General features: G+C 41.1%; 1 protein-coding gene across 1 annotated transcript in view; it reads left to right on the top strand.

Moving 5' to 3' along the window:
• Positions 1-282: 282 nt before the first annotated feature.
• Positions 283-18109, top strand: part of UBL3 (ubiquitin like 3) — a 70005-nt gene continuing 52178 nt past the window's right edge. The window contains exon 1 of the mRNA XM_048846674.2: positions 283-444. Coding sequence (XP_048702631.1) covers positions 418-444 — 27 coding nt within the window. The 5' untranslated portion in view covers positions 283-417. The remainder of the gene's footprint in view (positions 445-18109) is intronic.

The following is an 18109-nucleotide window of genomic DNA, read 5'->3' as shown; positions in this document are numbered from 1 at the left end:
TCGCTCCGGCCGCCGGAAGGTCGCCCAGCCTGTCTGGGTCGCCCGCTTTAATGAGGAGGTGACTTGGGCGCAGAGCTATCCCGTGAATCATCCCGTCATTATCCGTCTGGGCTGGAGAAGGAAGAAAAACCCCCGCCCGCAGTTCATGTCACTGTACAGCCCTGTCTGGTCCACCTGGCACCGCTGCTGCTGACAAGGATCTGCTGCCATCTCCGGGCTGCTGCTGTGCCCGCTGGAGACCGGCTCCTCTTGGATATTTCCCCCTCAACAAACAGCCTCCTCTCTGCGTATCCACCACTCACAGGAACATTGAACTTACTGCCGCCGAACCGGGCGCGGATCCCTTGCTGTGCGAGCTTGGTATTATTATTATTTTTTAAAAAAAGTTGTTTTAAACCACTAGAGTATAACAGCAAGATGTCCAGCAGTGTCCCAGCTGACATGGTAAGTACCGGGCGCCTTATTTGCTGTCGTTACTACAGCCATTGGTTGACAGTCTGTTGGGTGTGTGTTTGGGAGATGAAGACGGAAAAAGAGAGGGGTTCAGCAAAGAGGGTTAGCAGAAAATGACACTCCTGTCCCTTAAGGATGTAGGGGACAAAAAGTTCCAGCCTTCTAGTGTCTCCTTCCTCGCCCACCCTCCCCCCATACGTCCAGATGCTGCTTTGATTTTTCCTAAGGGAATCGGGGAGCTGCAGTGTCGTCTTGTATGTAGTAAGGCAACTCGGAGAGGTAATTGTCCTTCTCCTTTACCTACACTAGTGAATAGCTGTCTGCGTCCTTTCATTTTGTGTAGCTGTATTGTGTAACTCTGTGAAGCATTTTTGAATTATAATGTGTGAACGAGATGCTATACAAAATAAAACTGTACCGGAAACCATTTGTGTCCAAACCATAGCATACTGGAAAGCGTTTATCCTCCAGAACCAGCTGAAATTCGGCCCTATTCTCTCCTCCCACCTCCCTGGCTTCCCACCAACACTTTGGCATCTAGCATTGATAGGGAGATAATCTCTTCACTTGATACAGGTGAACAGGCAAAAACTCACATATGTATTTACACAATAAGATCTCTTGTGTACTAGCTGCAGTATTGACTTTTTTCAAGGACAGTTGTATTTCTTTTAGTGAACTATACTTCGACCAGTATAGTTCTCTGTTGAGCTCCCGTTGGACCTGCCAGATCAATAAATTTAAAACCAGAAAGGTGTATAGATGGGCATGTTCTGGTGCTTTGGGGGGAGGAGGAGGGAGTTCTTGCACTAGTCTTTCAGGTCTGCTAATTAATCTATTTTCTGATGTTATATATTGAAAGAAACTGGTTAATACATTTTTATGTGTTAACTCTTTATTCTTACAGCAAAACTCTTCCACATATCACTTCATTCTTCATATTTCAAGGTGATTGGTGGTGACTTTGTTTTAGAGCAGAAGACACGTCCATGCTTCTGTCATTTGGTGTGAAATTACATTTTGCCTTGATAACCTAGTGCTGTAGAAAGAATTTAAAGATGGATAGCCCTTGTTTCAGGCATAGTAGGTATGCAGTTAATGTGCATATTCATGCTAATCAGGCTGTTGGAATAGTGGTACCATTTGGGAGCTTACTTTCATTGTTTCTTGCAGAGTGTCATTTTGGCTGCTGTAGAAAAATTAAATTTTGCCAAAAAAAGAGAAGTAATAAGATAAACGATTAAAAAAAATCGGTGGCTGTGGGCTTTTTTTCCTCTCTCAGATATATTCTGTATATTATGACTTGGAGAATGGGGGGACTGTTGTCTCTGAGTTTGAATCCTTTGCAGTGTAATTTTCAGTCATAATATTATTTAGTGTATGTTTCCTTTCAGGGTCTCCTTAGCCCTGAGAATACGCTGAATAGTCTTTCCCCTTCCCCTCACTGACTAATGCGTCATATCACAGCAAATCTTACTCTAGCTGAGGAGGGCTGGATGCAAATCCCTTAGCATTGTTTTTGAAATTTGCTGGAGGGGTCTCTAGATAGCAACAGGAAGCACTCTTCTCTCCCCTTTCCCTGAGCTGAGCAAGTTGCCCCTCCACAGTACTCCTGGACCCTACCTACTTGGGAATCATTGTGCTGTCACTAGATATCTTGTGCTGAAGACTTGATTTTATATCAATGTACACATTTAAATGATAGAAATAAAAAAATTTTAGCTATAAAAACTGTTCTATCTTTTAAAAGTAGTAATTATTCTGATGCCATATTGGCACATTGCTACTAGTAAAATAGGCCTAAAGATATGCCATTTGTTCATATTCAAGAAGATTGTTAGCAGTAGTGATTTTTTGGATATATGGGGATGAAATATCAAATGATAACATCAGTATCCATTCATTTTAACTGGGGGTATAAATTCATGCTGGCTTTTTCAGGACCATTTCAATAGGTTTCTGCATTTTTTTTTTAGCTGCAGTTGTCTTGTCTTAACAGGCTTGAGTCATATACACTGTGGAAAATTGGGCTATTAAGTATGGATAAATTGTTAGAAGGAACATGGGGAAATGACACCCCCTTGAGTGCTGCAAGTTTCAGTGCTGTAAAATGCCAATATAGACAGTGCACCCGTGCTGGTAGCCATGCCCCTCGTGGAGGTGGGATTTTTAGAGCGCTGGGAGACCTCTCTCCCAGCGCTCTGCCGCAACTACACAAGTCAAGTTAAAGCGCTGCTGTGTAGACTAGCCCTTAGTCTCCTATTATCAACAACGTCCTCACTCCAAAAGCTCACATTTGCTAGTAATCGCTGTTTAAACTGATTGTTCCTAAAAGAGAAGCATTTATCAGGCTGTCACCTTGTTTGTTTGTATTTACTGTAGAGTCTTGGTAATTTGCATTTCCCTAATCCACCCACTCCATAATTTGTATGCACAAGCAATGGTCTTTTTCCCAGTTCTCAACGATTTAATAGTAGTCTAGAGGGATGTTGTATTACTAAAATTCATTACGTTTACAAAACCATTTACAAAACACTGAAGTATAATAAATAATTAAAACTAAACTGTATTTGTCAAATAAATGATTTAGTGTCTGCTTTTTATTATTTTAATGGCTACTTTGCAAAATGTAGTTATTTGCAATAGCTCTTTCTATCAGTGGAAATTAGCAGTGTTCTGGTGTGTGTGTGTGTGTGTGTGTATATATATATATATTCTGAATTTATATAAATCTATGGAAGCTGTACAGAAATTTCAAGCTAGTACAGTATTTGAATATGTGCAAAACTTTGACCTCTTTCTCGTCAGTCACGTTTGATTGACTTCCTCTAGAATTAGTCGCTTTTTATGTTGCTAAACATTTCAATACATCAGTCCTAAATGATTAACATCATAATTCTTTATCATTTGCATTCTATTAACAAAGTAGATTATGACACGTCACATTCCAAACATTATTTTATAAGTATGTGTTTTGCTGCTGCTGTTGCAATACATGCTACTCAAAGGTTAAGGCTCCAGTTTTTCAATGAAACCTGCTAGTGTTGACCTATGTGGCTGTGTGGCTTTTCATCAACTAATTAGGACTCTAGACATGTGTAGGGGTCAGTGGTAGCAGATTGTATTGCAGGATTGGATCATAATTTTGTTTGTTTTCTCATAGTTCCCTGTTTTAGAATATTGGGGGTGCCAGTGACCATAGGGATCATCTCTGAATATTTCAAACACTTTCACCAGAAAATTGACCAGTTTTGCCATGCAGTAGTGGTTGAAAATAGATTGTAGATAAGAGGTGATCTGTTTGCAAGTCATATTTCTTAAGTAAAAATAAGAAGGCACTAAGTGGTTTGCAGATTCATGTAGTTAATTTGACTCTACTCTTTTAACTTAATGAAAATATTTAGTTTTCTGTTTGAGTTTTGATATAAGCATAGTTGAGTGTTTCAGCACAAGTGACTCAAAACATGGGCTCAGTACAGAAGCTATTACTTAAATGAATAATTCCAGGGATTTCAGTGGGACTGTCATGTGAGCCATGTCTCTTGTACTGTTACTACACTCTTCCTTACAAATCTAATTTCTTTTCAAGGACTTCCATCTTTGAACAGCACCTTGTATGGCTTAGTCTTAAACTGAGTCCTTCCTGCACCTTCAGACATTGCTTAGGGCATGAACAAGACTCTGCCACCCCTGATTATCCAGGGCCACCCTTTGTATGTCTTCTATGTTGTTAAGTCCCATACGTTTTCTCTCTCTGAGTAATGTTCGAGGGAGATATTCTTTTTGTTGACCCCTTTTGCATAGGCACCATGTAAACAACAAAACATTTATAAATTAGGAATTTATAGACTATTAAATTATTTTATACAGTCTGTTTGAATCCATATACTAAGACTTAAGCAAAAGACATCATGGTGTGTGGAATGCCTATTTTTAGTAAAACTTAATTAGCGTCTCCGGTGCTAGGCACTTAACAGACACAAGACAGGTGCTTGTCGGGCAGAAATACTATCGTCTTAATGGGTAATGAGGATAGTGGACAAAAGAAGGGCAGCAACAACAACAAAAACTGGTTCCAAACTTATTCCACGGTTTTTGAAGTGGTTTATATGTGTGCCTGTACAAGCTATTTCAGGAAGTAAAAGGTAGGGAGAAGGTGGGTGGCCTAGTGTATACTGGCACCTGTGAATTGTGATTTCATGAGGGACTTGATGGAGAAAATCAGATAGGGATATGGCCTCAGGCAGATTGTGCAGCCTGAAAGAAGGTGCAGTAGGAGAGTGGAAGAAGAACCTGAAGAAGTAGTTGTGTGCAGTTAAGTTTCAGTATCCACCAACCAGTTTAAAAATATTCTAAATATAAGAATACTCAAGGAGAATATCAACATAATATATTGGAAATAAAGTAGTTAAACATATTTGATTTTATTCACAGCATTTCATTTATGGGGACAAAATTCAAAAAGTGGTGCATCTTTATCCTCTTACCTTATTTACTTTAGTTACTGTTCCTCCTTTTACCTTTTCATAGGCTGAATCTGAAATAACTTTTCTTATTTTTTAAACTGATTAGATACCAAGTTGACTGTGTTAAGTTTATTAAGGAGTGCTTGAGGGAGTGACTAATAAATGCTAAAATGTTATTTCTGTGCATTTTACATCCCCTTCTCCAATCTGAAGAGTTTTAAGTATTTATTCCTGGTATATTGTGTTCTGTATTTAATTGTAACATGTTATCCAGTTTGCAGCCAGGAAGCATTTGGGTATTCTTTCTTTCCTGATACAGGAGAGAGTGAAACATATCACAGTGTATCATTTCCTGTGTTGTCGTCATTTTCCTTTTTGTGTGTGTATGTCGGGGATGTGGGAGGGGATCGGGATGAAGAAAGCCCCTTTTCTGGTTCCCTATATGTTGAATCAGGGTGTGTAACATATTGCAGTGCTGCTTTTAAAGGGACAAGACATTTCTCCCTGCCTGTCTTCCAACACTCTCTTGTTACCTGCAGCTGTGATCAGGGCCATACATGCTCAAAGCTGATGTCACATATATACTTGGCAACCTCTACTAAAATTATCTGAAAATATTCCCCCTGCCCAACAAACAAAACGGAACAACCCATGTATCTAACCAGGTGTACCAATCATTATTATGATCATTTGTTTGTATACAGGACATTGTGTACTCCGTGGCAGAATAGGACCAAATTCCACAGTACTCATCCATAACTTTTAGGAAGTGTTAATTTACTCTTTTCACAATAAAATGCTCCATATCTTATTCCCACACACGAACACAGATCTGTGTCTCATAGTTGAAAATACTCAGATGTAAAATTTGTCAATGGTTATTTTTGAAGATGAGGTTTTTTTGCTATGCTCTCCAGGTGGCCCAGCTCCTCTCCTTGGGCCTTGGCTCCTATGTTGTTGTTCAAGTTGTTTGGCACAGAACTTGCGTCCACCATTGTGCAAGGAACTGACAGGGCTTATAGTCTGCTTCATTGGGACATTTCCTCCTGGCCTTGGCTGCTGCACTGTTTTCCAGGCAAGTTAAGTCATCAGCCTATTTTCTGGTTCCCCCTGTTTCCTGGCTGTAAGCTGGACTCTAGTTCTTGCTCTCCAGCTCCCCGCTGTCTAGTTCCATGAAACAGTGCAGGGAGCACACACTGTAATCCAATTAATTTCCCCTTTTGGGGAATGGTGGGGAGCAGAGGCAACTGCTGGCAGGTCCTGGAAAGACTGAGAGACGGAAAACAAAAGCTGGGCACCTGGTAGTAGCAAAATGAATTCTACAGCAACAAAAGTTGAATTTTGTCAAAAAATAGCCAAATTCTGCAGCTCTGGAGTCCACAGGGCTCTATTTGAGATAAATGGGGCAATTCACAGTTCTCAGAGTTATTGTTTTGGTCTCTGTGCAAATGCAGGCAGGTAACAGTGTTGATGCTTTCAAGGTTTTTTCCATGATCACTATGACTGTAGACCAGCATTTCCCAAACTGCTTTCCACGGAACACTGGTGTTCCACACAATGTGAACAGGTGTTCCTTGAAAGAATCTAGAATTTAATTTTGACTCTTGCGCTTGATTTTTGTACCTTTTTATACGCGCTTTCCAGTTAGAAATTGTTAGTTCAAGTTATTTTAAATTTATATTTTTGCTTTGTTTTATAAAATAAAATATATTTGAGCATAAATAATGCAATTTTTTATTTGAAAACCAAACGACTACAAAATAATATTATAAATGTTCTGTAATAGGCTAAAAAGTTTGGGAAACGCTGCTATATATATAAATAAAAACTCAGATTCTGGAGCACAGCTCTGTAAAAGGAGTGAAATCTGAGGCTATGCAACGTGGAATACGTGGGGCCTGCTTGTGTATACACTTACATCCAGTTTTTGTCCGTTTCTATGCTTTAATAAGTTTTAGAGTATAAGGTTTGAGGGCTGGAACTGTTTTTTCGTATATGCTTGTACAGTGCACAGCACAATGGTGTTCCAGTCCTGTCTGCACCCATTGAGCGCTACTGTAAGATAAATCCTAGAAATAATGTGGGAGAAACTGTGGAACTGACTATATGCAAAGTGCTGTCAAATACACAAAGTAAATAATCTGAAAAAATAGTGATGTTGCCACAACAGTAATTCCAAATCCCCAAAATAAAACCTGTTTTTCCCCACAGAGAAGCCAAGCCCCTGGATCTTAGAGAATTTTTTCTGTGTTTTTTGTTTTTTTTAACTTTTGACCTTCTTCCTCGCTCTGAAGAATTTACATTATTCTTGGGAAGGTGGTCTTCTGGAAAGTTCTGGGTAATCTTGATGGTTCTGTATATGGCTCCTCTTATTTTTCAGTCTTCTATCTGCACTATTGCATTCACTAGATATTGGCCATTTATTCTAAATTTAGTAACAGTGAAAACTTTTGATTCCATCATTGTCATCTAATCCTAGCCATGATGCTGATTTAAGTCTAAATTTCAGACCTTTTAGCACATCTACAACTTCAGCTTAGTTTTGGAGTAGTCTCTGGTTTTGGTATCCAAAAATTGGCAAAGATCAATCTATGACTATGCTATAACAACAACTTGCATTTGATAGGATTTGCAACCTCCTACTATGCTAACCACCTCCAGGGTAGCACAAAATGATCAATTTAAAGAAATGACTGAAGTATTTTGGCCTGGCTATACTTCCCAAAACAAATTTAAAATGGCAGGTCCACCACCAGATGCTACTTGTGATGAAAATGAAGAAATATTGAAGGAAAAAATTAAAGAACGAACACTTATAATTGTAAGGACTGTTGGTCAAATATGAGAAAATTCTTGAAATTGTCTCTATGCAGCCAAATGCATTCCAAGTTAATGCTATTGATTATACATCAGAAAAGAAAATTTAGAGAATAATATGTCAAAGTTGCTGAAGGGGCCTTCCAAGAACGTTGGTAAAATTGTGTCAAGGATATCTTTGTTATTTGTTAAATCAACGGAAAAAAGATGAGACTTCTCAGTTGTAGTCATTCTAAACTTCTGATGTATAAGTCTTCAGAAATATTTAAACCTTGTTAAAGAAGTAACATTGAACCATCCTAAAGCATGGAGTGAACATTGAAATATTCTTTGACAGCCACTCTCAGTTTCAGGATGGGTTGGTTGGTTGTTTGACAGAGAAGGATTGATATGTTCTAGTTTGACAATTGCAGTCAGTGGAATCCATTGGCAGGTTCTCTCTAAACTTGTATCTAGCAATCATCATAGATGTGTTTGAAATTTGCACTAAAAAGGAAGAGGGCGTTGATCAAAACATACTATAAATTTTCTCCAAAAAGAGTCTTCACAGAGAGCCACTAAACTTATAAAAGCATCTGAAAGAGGAGGGAACTTGACACATTGCAAGGTGATGACGCCCCTGATGCAGGATCGGACTCTTTTCAAGTAATTTTTTTCTATAGTTTCTGGCAGTGGCTAAGTGGCTTAAAAATAATTTGTCAATGTTAGGTCCACATATCTATATTTCTTACCTAAAATTCTTTGGGAGATAGATTTCAAAACTTCATGGAAAACTAGTGGTAGAATCCCATACAATTAATTATCTTTCCAATTAAGATAGTATTTTGTTCCATGATAGTTATTATGGAGATAGAAATAAATATAAATTGACTGAGTTTAATGTGTCCCATTTTTATTAGCCAAGTCATAAAACAGATGTAAATAGGACCAGGTCCTGTTCAGCACTGTGCCAGATTTGTGTTAGCCCTCCACCAAAAAAAACTTCCCTATACTTTAGTGGGTCCAGCTCCTGGATAATAGTATCTCATAGTCACCATCTAAGAAGTGTGTCTGTGACACTCCTACACTGTATGTCTATCTGTTGGAATAGCCCCTAATTGCTCCAGGTAGCTGTCATCGATTCAAGTACTGTTCAGGCTCATCTGATTTACACCAAAGACCTGGACCTGTGCCAGGACAGCCATAGTAGATTCAGGGGGAAACAATTCTGGCTCTCTTCTTTTAGTGCTATTCAGCTGCAGATCTGGACTTCAATTTGTAATGCCAATATTTCAGGTATGGATGAATGCTTCGACCTTGAAAAACTTGGGTCTTTGCTCTTTTGGAAGCTTTCCCTTGATCTTTCTTACACCATATTATGTTATGTAAGATAAGAAATTCTCTTAGATGTAAATTTGGTACCTTTTTAAAATAAACATAACATGGTGGGGTTTTTTCTTCTTTTGAGATTAAACAGTGAGAAGAATGTGTTTTATTTCCAAAGTAATTTCATTTCAGAGTTGGATATTGCAACATTGGTTAATATCTCCTCTGTGCAGCAAGCAAGATGTCCCAGTGCATTGTGGTCTAACAGTCGCCTGTGCCACACTAATCTGTTTCTGAACTCTAACAAACATATCAAATGATACTGCTTATAGTCCCTTAGAATACTGACGTATATATTTAATATAGAGATTCCATTATTGTTCGTAATAAAAATAAATAGTGGAGATCAATATTTAATCAATTAATTGTGCCTTTCAGAACTGCGGTATAACTTTAAGATGCTGATGGTGTGTTGAGCTTGATTAGTTATCCAACAATCCCTATTTCCTTGTTACCCTAATGAGTCATCAGGAGAGCACTTCAATTATTTTAGATCTGTGGCCTATATATATATATATATATGTATATGTATATGTATATAAATATAAAAAAAAGTTTATAGTTTCCAAAGGAGCTTAAGTACCAGGTTACCTTGGCTCAGATATTCTTTTCATAGCATTATGTATTGTATCATTAGTGACTGAGAGAATGGCTAATAATGAGCTATACAGTATCGATAAGGTTTAAAATCGTGGATGTAATAGGTTTTATTACACATTGGTACTTGGATGGGCCGGTGGCATGAATGTGACTGTTTGGAATAATGTTCAGTTACTTTAGTTGTTGTACAGTGTACTAATAAGGGTTGAAGTTTGTATGTCATCTTGGTGCTATGCATTTTTAATTTTAGTCTTTACAAAGAAGAATTATGCAGAGTAATTAATAGCTGTTGTGAAACCAGGGTGGATAAAAATCAATTATTTAAAAAATAAAATAAAAAAAATCTGATTTTTTTGTATATAAATCAGATTTTTTTTATTTTTTTTATAAAATGTATCCAGCAATGATCCCTCCATAATGCCAGCTATAGTAAACTTCAGAGCTAAGGATGAACCATTCAAGAAATATGTTTGCTGATGATGTTCTAAAGAAAGTCTCACCAGTGAACTGGTGGAAGTCACTTAAGCAGTTGGATTCAGAGACTGTTGAAGTGATAATCTCACTTTTAACAGCAGTAGCTTCTTCTGCCGGTGTAGAAAAAATATTTTTTTCCTTTGGACTAATTCATTCCAAATTGAGAAATCGTTTGGGACCTGAAATAACCAAACAATCATTCATTTTCTGATATAGCTGTAAAACTAATCTGAAAAGTTTTCAAAATAAATCACTTTAAATATGTATAGTGTGTACCTTCTAAAAATGAAACCTACATCTGTCTCTGAGTTGTGAAGAATATGTATTAAGGTTATAACAACCAACAAGAATGCACTTTTATGTAGAAATCCATGATTAAGTCGAGTCTTCCTGACTTGTAATTTAAATCATGATTTAAATCAAATCCATCCTGTGTGAAACATCATAAAGCAAATATAATTTTCATTTGTGAAAACTGAATTACTGATGTAAATGGACACAATTACATTTCTTATTGGATTTACGTAGTTATGCGTGTTGTCTTAATCTTTACAGTTTAAGGTAAATCATTATATGGGGACTCATCTGTATTTGTATATATGATACTTGTATGCAGCTTTTCTTTTTTCTGTTTACAACAATACCAAGACTGGTTGCAAAAATATTTCAAATTTTGATTTATCAAGTTTTTTTACTGAGAGAGGTAGACATCGTGAACTCTTTTTATCTTGCGAATAATGAAAATATTGGAACAGAATTGAAAATATGTAAAAGAATTGGTGACTCTCTACAGTTGTATTGCAACAGGTGAGCTGGTAATATTACTATGTACCTAAAATGAAAGTACTTTTATGTGCTGTTTGCCATCATCCTCTGAAAAAAGAACAGTATATTATTATAGGTAGGGCTGGTAGTGCTGTCTGTTACTAAGGTTACCTGATACTTCCCATTTTGTTCAGTTTCTTATAACTTTACCACCATGTTTGCCTTAGGCTTTGTTTTTTTATGAAAAACTTCAGCCAAAACAATTCAGCCATTTCAGAGAACTAGGTTAGAGAAAAATTGTTTTGACCACATTAAAAATTCCAGTAATCTTTTTTTTTTTTTTTGAAACCCACTAGTGCATCCATGCTTTGGAGCAGGGATTTGAAATTTTGGCAGGGAGTTGACCTTTGTGTCAGTGATGTCTTTGCCATCCCTGTAAAAATCCACCCAAATTTGGCCAAGTTGCATTTTGGCCAAGTTGCATGCTCAGTAGAGATTTAATAGAACTTTGCTGCTAAATTCTTCAAAGATTCCATCCACCACCAAGCATAGTGTAGTCCAGGTTTTCAGCAACCCAGAATCATCTTAGGGTATGTCTACACTACGGAATAAGGTTGAATTTATAGAAGTCGGTTTTTTTAGAAATCGGTTTTATATATTCGAGTGTGTGTGTCCCCACAGAAAATGCTCTAAGTGCATTAAGTGCATTAACTCGGCGGAGCGCTTCCACAGTACCGAGGCTAGAGTCGACTTCCGGAGCGTTGCACTGTGGGTAGCTATCCCACAGTTCCCGCAGTCTCCGCTGCCCATTGGAATTCTGGGTTGAGATCCCAATGCCTGATGGGGCTAAAACATTGTCGCGGGTGGTTCTGGGTACATATCGTCCGGCCCCCATTCCCTCCCTCCCTCCGTGAAAGCAAGGGCAGACAATCATTTCGCGCCTTTTTTCCTGAGTTACCTGTGCAGACGCCATACCACGGCAAGCATGGAGCCCGCTCAGGTAACCGTCACCCTATGTCTCCTGGGTGCTGGCAGACGCGGTACGGCATTGCTACACAGTAGCAGCAACCCATTGCCTTCTGGCAGCAGACGGTACAGTACGACTGGTAGCCGTCATCGTCATGTCCGAGGTGCTCCTGGCCACGTCGGCTGGGAGCGCCTGGGCAGACATGGGCGCAGGGACTAAATTTGGAGTGACTTGACCAGGTCATTCTCTTTAGTCCTGCAGTCAGTCCTATTGAACTGTCTTATGGTGAGCGGGCAGGCGATACGGACTGCTAGCAGTCGTACTGTACCATCTTCTGCCAGGCAGGCAAGAGATGAGGATGGCTAGCAGTCGTACTGTACCATCTTCTGCCAAGCAGCCATGAGATGTGGATGGCATGCAGTCCTTCTGCACCGTCTGCTGCCAGCCAAAGATGTAAAAGATAGATGGAGTGGGTCAAAACAAGAAATAGACCAGATTTGTTTTGTACTCATTTGCCTCCTCCCCTGTCTAGGGGACTCATTCCTCTAGATCACACTGCAGTCACTCACAGAGAAGGTGCAGCAAGATAAATCTAGCCATGTATCAATCAGAGGCCAGACTAACCTCCTTGTTCCAATAAGAACGATAACTTAGGTGCACCATTTCTTATTGGAACCCTCCGTGCAGTCCTGCCTGAAATACTCCTTGATGTACAGGCACCCCCTTTGTTGATTTTAGCTCCCTGAAGCCAACCCTGTAAGCCGTGTCGTCAGTCGCCCCTCCCTCCGTCAGAGCAACGGCAGACAATCGTTCCGCGCCTTTTTTCTGTGCGGACGCCATCCCAAGGCAAGCATGGAGGCCGCTCAGCTCACTTTGGCAATTAGGAGCACATTAAACACCACACGCATTATCCAGCAGTATATGCAGCACCAGAACCTGGCAAAGCGATACCGGGCGAGGAGGCGACGTCAGCGCGGTCACGTGAGTGATCAGGACATGGACACAGATTTCTCTGAAAGCATGGGCCCTGCCAATGCATGCATCATGGTGCTAATGGGGCAGGTTCATGCTGTGGAACGCCGATTCTGGGCTCGGGAAACAAGCACAGACTGGTGGGACCGCATAATGTTGCAGGTCTGGGACAATTCCCAGTGGCTGCGAAACTTTCGCATGCGTAAGGGCACTTTCATGGAACTTTGTGACTTGCTTTCCCCTGCCCTGAAGCGCATGAATACCAAGATGAGAGCAGCCCTCACAGTTGAGAAGCGAGTGGCGATAGCCCTGTGGAAGCTTGCAACGCCAGACAGCTACCGGTCAGTTGGGAATCAATTTGGAGTGGGCAAATCTACTGTGGGGGCTGCTGTGATGCAAGTAGCCCACGCAATCAAAGATCTGCTGATATCAAGGGTAGTGACCCTGGGAAATGTGCAGGTCATAGTGGATGGCTTTGCTGCAATGGGATTCCCTAACTGTGGTGGGGCTATAGACGGAACCCATATCCCTATCTTGGCACCGGAGCACCAAGCCGCCGAGTACATAAACCGCAAGGGGTACTTTTCGATAGTGCTGCAAGCTCTGGTGGATCACAAGGGACGTTTCACCAACATCAACGTTGGATGGCCGTGAAAGGTGCATGATGCTCGCATCTTCAGGAACTCTGGTCTGTTTCAAAAGCTGCAGGAAGGGACTTTATTCCCAGACCAGAAAATAACTGTTGGGGATGTTGAAATGCCTATATGTATCCTTGGGGACCCAGCCTACCCCTTAATGCCATGGCTCATGAAGCCGTACACAGGCAGCCTGGACAGTAGTCAGGAGCTGTTCAACTACAGGCTGAGCAAGTGCAGAATGGTGGTAGAATGTGCATTTGGACGTTTAAAGGCGCGCTGGCGCAGTTTACTGACTCGCTTAGACCTCAGCGAAACCAATATTCCCACTGTTATTACTGCTTGCTGTGTGCGCCACAATATCTGTGAGAGTAAGGGGGAGACGTTTATGGCGGGGTGGGAGGTTGAGGCAAATCGCCTGGCTGCTGGTTACGCGCAGCCAGACACCAGGGCGGTTAGAAGAGCACAGGAGGGCGCGGTACGCATCAGAGAAGCTTTGAAAACCAGTTTCATGACTGGCCAGGCTACGGTGTGAAAGTTCTGTTTGTTTCTCCTTGATGAAACCCCCCGCCCCTTGGTTCACTCTACTTCCCTGTAAGCTAACCACCCGCCCCTCCTCCCTTCAATCACCGCTTGCAGAGGCAATAAAGTCATTGTTGCTTCACATTCATGCATTCTTTATTCATTCATCACACAAATAGGGGGATGACTACCAAGGTAGCCCAGGAGGGGTGGTGGAGGAGGGAAGGAAAATGCCACACAGCACTTTAAGCACAGCACTTTAAAAGTTTACAACTTTAAAATTTATTGAATGACAGCCTTCTTTTTTTTGGGCAATCCTCTGTGGTGGAGTGGCTGGTTGGCCGGAGGCCCCCCCACCGCGTTCTTGGGCGTCTGGGTGTGGAGGCTATGGAACTTGGGGAGGAGGGCGGTTGGTTACAGAGGGGCTGCAGTGGCAGTCTGTGCTCCAGCTGCCTTTGCTGCAGCTCAACCATACACTGGAGCATACTGGTTTGGTCCTGCAGCAGCCTCAGCATTGAATCCTGCCTCCTCTCATCACGCTGCCACCACATTTGAGCTTCAGCCCTGTCTTCAGCCCACCACTTACTCTCTTCAGCCCGCCACCTCTCGTCCCGGTCATTTTGTGCTTTCCTGCACTCTGACATTATTTGCCTCCACGCATTCGTCTGTGCTCTGTCAGTGTGGGAGGACAGCATGAGCTCGGAGAACATTTCATCGCGAGTGTGTTTTTTTTTCTTTCTAAGCTTCACTAGCCTCTGGGAAGGAGAAGATCCTGTGATCATTGAAACACACGCAGCTGGTGGAGAGAAAAAAAGGGACAGCGGTATTTAAAAAGACACATTTTATAAAACAGTGGCTACACTCTTTCAGGGTAAACCTTGCTGTTAACATTACATACATAGCACATGTGCTTTCGTTACAAGGTCGCATTTTGCCTCCCCCCACCGCGTGGCTACCCCCTCAACCTTCCCCCCTCCCTCTGGCTAACAGCAGGGAACATTTCTGTTTAGCCACAGGCAAACAGCCCAGCAGGAATGGGCTCCTCTGAGTGTCCCCTGAAGAAAAGCACTCTATTTCAACCAGGTGACCATGAATTATATCTCACTCTCCTGAGGATAACGCAGAGAGATAAAGAACGGATGTTGTTTGAATGCCAGCAAACATACACTGCAATGCTTTGTTCTACAATGATTCCCGAGTACGTGTTACTGGCCTGGAGTGGTAAAGTGTCCTACCATGAAGGACGCAATAAGGCTGCCCTCCCCAGAAACCTTTTGCAAAGGCTTTAGGACTACATCTAGGAGAACCGCAAATGCCAGGGCAAAGTAATCCTTTCACATGCTTGCTTTTAAACCATGTATAGTATTTTAAAAGGTACACTCACCAGAGGTCTCTTCTCCGCCTGCTGGGTCCAGGAGGCAGCCTTGGGTGGATTCGGGGGGTACTGGCTCCAGGTCTAGGGTGAGAAACAGTTCCTGGCTGTCGGGAAAACCGGTTTCTCCGCTTGCTTGCTGTGAGCTATCTACAACCTCCTCCTCCTCATCATCTTCTTCGTCCCCAAAACCTGCTTCCGTATTGCCTCCATCTCCATTGAAGGAGTCAAACAACACGGCTGGGGTAGTGGTGGCTGAACCCCCTAAAATGGCATGCAGCTCATCATAGAAGCGGCATGTTTGGGGCTCTGACCCAGAGCGGCTGTTCGCCTCTCTGGTTTTCTGGTAGGCTTGCCTCAGCTCCTTCAGTTTCACGCGGCACTGCTTCGGGTCCCTGTTATGGCCTCTGTCCTTCATGCCCTGGGAGATTTTGACAAAGGTTTTGGCATTTCGAAAACTGGAACGGAGTTCTGATAGCACGGATTCCTCTCCCCAAACAGCGATCAGATCCCGTACCTCCCGTTCGGTCCATGCTGGAGCTCTTTTGCAATTCTGGGACTCCATCATGGTCACCTGTGCTGATGAGCTCTGCATGGTCACCTGCAGCTTGCCACGCTGGCCAAACAGGAAATGAGATTCAAAAGTTCGCGGTTCTTTTCCTGTCTACCTGGCCAGTGCATCTGAGTTGAGAGTGCTGTCCAGAGCGGTCATAATGGAGCACTCTGGGATAGCTCCCGGAGGCCAATACCATCGAATTGTGTCCACAGTACCCCAAATTCGAGCCGGCAACGTCGATTTAAGCGCTAATCCACTTGTCAGGGGTGGAGTAAGGAAATTGATTTTAAGAGCCCTTTAAGTCGAAATAAAGGGCTTCATTGTGTGGACGGGTGCAGGTTTACATCGATTTAACGCTGCTAAATTCGACCTAAAGTCCTAGTGTAGACCAGGGCTTAGAGATGTACATTCCTGCTGAATTCTTTGTGAGGAACGTTGATGTGTTTTGTAGCTGTAACTCTCAGTGCATTCAATTTCTATTGTCATGTAACCCAAGTAGCATTTAGGTCAGTGGTTTTCAAACTTTTTAGGCTGTGTACCTCTTTCCAAATAATGTAGTCTACCACATACTCCCATCTGAGATAGGGTCATAATATATCTATTATTAGATTGCCAAGTCTCACTAAATAAAATATGTTGTTTCGTGTGTCCCCGATCAGAGCTTGGGTACCCCATTTTGAAAACCACTGGTTTAGGTAATCTGTCTGACATTCTCCTTTCTTTCTGATCCATTGAGATGATGCAGCTTTTTGTAACTTTTAGCTAAGAGATAGCGGTGTCATTGTTCTAATTCAAGCTGTATAAATACTGGGGGGTTTTTTTGGTTCTCTGGCATCTGGGAAAAAAGGTCATTTTGGGTCAACCGCAACCAACATTTTTCAGACTTCTTAGCAAATTGAAATCTGCTTTGTATAAAAAATGTTCATTGGGCCAGAGAGAGAGAATGACTTTGTTAGTATGTTGCTTGGGCAGTCACCTGGGAGAGGGGATCTGAGAGTCTCTTCAATGAATATTCAAGTATTTTATACAAGTGCAGCACTCACCTAGTAGGGGAGAGATCTGGGTTCAAGTTCCCACCCTAGAAAAGGGAATAAAACCTGAGTCTCTCACATCCCAGGTGAGTGCCCTGACTACCAACCTGTTTGGTATAAGAGGCAGGAGCACAACTCCTCTTCCTCCATTTTAGATTTTCCTTCATTTCTTTATTCCTGGCTCTGTGCAGGTGGCTAGACTCGAGGTCCCTTCCAGCCCTATGATTTTATGAATGGGACAAACGTCCCCTTGTGAATCTAGCCCCCCAAATCGGAACATTTAGTTTAGATAATGCTGAAATTAACGTTTAGTAGTTTCTGAATCTTTTTCTCTTCCTTTTTTGATCAAAACAATTTGCCAAAATCAACATGAATTCGTGAAATTTTTCAGTTAACCCAAATCTGTGTTTTCTATCCCTCCCAAAAGTTTCAGCCAAAATGTTTTGACCAGCTCTCGTTGTAATACAGGCTAGTGATGTTTATTGAAAATATACTTCTTGAATGTTTACTTTTGTTTAATTACAGGGTTATAAACTCTCTAGCATGGACATAAACTGAAACTGGCAGATATATTTAACTATTGTAGCTATTGCAATTTAATAAACAACATATTGGGGTGTTGAGATCAAGAGAATATTTGATATTAATTCTGCAAAAAGACAGTACATTGTTATTGTAGGTCAGTTATATAATATAATTGCATTATTCTGCCATTCGTTGTGCAGTAAAAGTAGACTTATTTTTAAATCTGATATCAGTGTTTTTTTCTATAAAATTACTGAAAGCAGTTCAAGATTACAGGTCTCCTTCAGACTGAGAATTACTTGAAATGTCTTTAATGTGATCTTAAAAGTAAATGTTGGGAAATCATTCTGCCATCTTCTACAGGAACTATGATCTGTTGAATCAGACTGTAAGACTTCAGTGAAATCTAGCAGAAATATTTTTAAGGAACTGGATGAGATAATGTATTGTATATTTACTCAGTTAGTTTTCCATGGAATACTCAGTGGATGTTGCAGTATATTGTACAGAATTGTGAGTTCTTCACCACTGGCAATTTTACCATTCTAGTAGCGGGCTTTCCCTGTTCCTTCAGGCAGGAACAGAATTG

This window comes from Caretta caretta, chromosome 1, assembly GCF_965140235.1.
Source record: "Caretta caretta isolate rCarCar2 chromosome 1, rCarCar1.hap1, whole genome shotgun sequence".
NCBI lineage: Eukaryota > Metazoa > Chordata > Testudines > Cheloniidae > Caretta > Caretta caretta.
Note: the sequence above shows the minus strand (reverse complement) of the source record. Positions and strands in the feature narration are given on the sequence as shown.